Source organism: Triticum aestivum, chromosome 1B (genome assembly GCF_018294505.1).
Source record: "Triticum aestivum cultivar Chinese Spring chromosome 1B, IWGSC CS RefSeq v2.1, whole genome shotgun sequence".
In the NCBI taxonomy this organism is placed as follows: Eukaryota; Viridiplantae; Streptophyta; class Magnoliopsida; order Poales; family Poaceae; genus Triticum; species Triticum aestivum.
This window is the reverse complement of record NC_057795.1, coordinates 563,080,831-563,082,689: the sequence shown is the minus strand read 5'-3', so window position 1 is coordinate 563,082,689 and position 1,859 is coordinate 563,080,831. Positions and strand designations below refer to the sequence as shown.

The 1,859-nt window shown below is 51.5% G+C and overlaps 1 protein-coding gene across 1 annotated transcript; it reads right to left on the bottom strand.

Annotated features, from left to right (window-relative positions):
• Positions 1-306: 306 nt before the first annotated feature.
• LOC123095290 (uncharacterized) lies at positions 307-1,449 on the bottom strand. The gene is made up of 2 exons (XM_044517021.1): positions 803-1,449; positions 307-695 (listed from the first exon to the last, which is right to left on the bottom strand). Exons 1-2 carry the CDS (start codon positions 1,089-1,091, stop codon positions 505-507), a joined length of 480 nt encoding a protein of 159 aa, XP_044372956.1. The 5' UTR covers positions 1,092-1,449; the 3' UTR covers positions 307-504.
• Between the last annotated feature and the right edge of the window lie 410 nt (positions 1,450-1,859).

Genomic DNA, 1,859 nt, shown 5'->3' with positions numbered 1-1,859 from the left:
CTCTTTGCCGGGGCTGCTCTCACGACCTTCTCTTCCACCGCAACGGCACTTATCCCCCGATGCCACTGACGGCCATCGCACTGACGGTGCCTACATGGTGCCGCAAGAGAAGTGGTACTTTATATCTCCTCAACTTTTTGATCTCAACCAAAAATAGATCATAACTTGGTTACTCTACTTTCTGTTGAGCTCTTAGAATTTAGTTCTTAGTTTGAAGCAAACGATCTTTCCCTAATAATAAAGTTAGTTCTTAGTTTGAAGCAAACGATCTTTCCCTAATAATAAAGTACAGATTGACTCCATGGGTTCACCGTCATAATATGTTTCTTCCTATGAATTTACGCTTTCAATTTTTTTTTCACCTACATTATTTTCTACATCCGAGGTGGTATTATTGCTCCGCCGCGGTTTGTTCTTCGTTACATCGTACGAAAATCGTTTACCTAACTCCTAGATTCGTTAGTTTCGTTGCTGGGCTTGGTCCTGCATAGAACGACTTTTTTTCTATTTTTTCCTTCTCCACCCGCCGTCGCCGGCGACCACCAGCAGCGCCCATCGCGCATCTCCGCGCGCCACCCCGAGGCCCCAGCCAAGCTGCGTCGTTGTCCTCCGCAACCCCGGCCTCTTCCTCGATGTCGCCTCTCCAAACAAAGGAATTAATCCCGCAAGTGAGGGAGCAAAGGAATAAATAAACTCTGCAATAATAGGAGCTTACAATCAGCAGCATCAGATTCAACATCTTCGGTGAAGAAAGATGGGATAATAAAGAACGAACACAAAGAAGAGTCCGGGTCGCCATCACCTAGCCCGAGCGGCACCCGACACTTCCACCGGCAAGGGCCGGCTTGCCCGCGCGCAGTGCGGCCCACGCGAGCGAGGCGAGAAGGACGGCCCGGGACGGTCGATGGAGGCATGCTGACATCATTGTCCTCACGCATGGCGAGGCAGGGGTTGCAGGGGAGGACGAGCGCCAGCGGCCGGCGAACTCGGAGGAGGTGGCGGCGCGACATGTCCGGGTCGGAGGAGACGGCGGCGCGACATGTCCGGGTGATGGCAGCAACGGCGAGGCTCCCTGCGGGTGCTCCCTGCATGGCCAAGGAAAAGAGAAAGAACTGAGAAGCAGGGAAGGGAGAGAGGAAGGAGAAAGGAGCGTGCTGCTAGGTCGATGCATGCGAGGGCGCGGCATGTCGATTTGGCCAGATCAGAAGCACGGGGCCGGTGACTGGGGCGGACGACCAGATTAGGCCGACGGCAGGGTAGGGGAGCTCCAAGGCGCCAGCCATGGCGTCCTCAGGTTCTTCGCCATGTGCTGCCCTGGCTCTGGCCCAACCATCACGGGCCCGCGCACGTGCGGTTGTTCTGGCTGGGTTGGATGGAGAGGAGGAAGAGAACCAGCGCTAGATAGGATGAGATGAGGAATGGCGATCTGGATAAGAGAAGCAGAGTGGAGACGGGATAAGAGGCACGCAGTGTGGGAGGTCGGTGCTTTTCTTTAATGAAATCAGATGAAATTGGTCTCGTACCGGCTAGAAGCTACTAGATTCATGCGTGCTAGCACCCATTTTTTGGTTGGAAGAGCCCGACTATTTGATGTTGTTTGTCTTTCAAATTAGTACGACTTTATACACAATTTTATACTATAGTTAGTAAAAAGTTAAAACACTTACTTTGGGACCAAGGAATTATGATAATTAAAAGTAAGTAAAATATTGAAAAAAATATTTGGCGGAGAAGATACTTGAAGCTCACCGGTGCTTGCTTACCATCAAGATATTCCTCGGATGTCATCGATGCCATCGGTGAGATAGGGAGGGAGAGAGCGAGCATCAAGAAAACCTACCCGGTCTCCTGTACTAGTC

Excerpts from the sequence above, each read along its gene's own strand:
- LOC123095290 (XM_044517021.1), bottom strand. The coding sequence starts at position 1,091 with ATGCAGGGAGCACCCGCAGGGAGCCTCGCCGTTGCTGCCATCACCCGG. Across the intron at positions 696-802 it reads TCGGGTGCCGCTCGGGCTAG|AGTTTATTTATTCCTTTGCT; the intron begins GTGATGGCGACC and ends CTATTATTGCAG.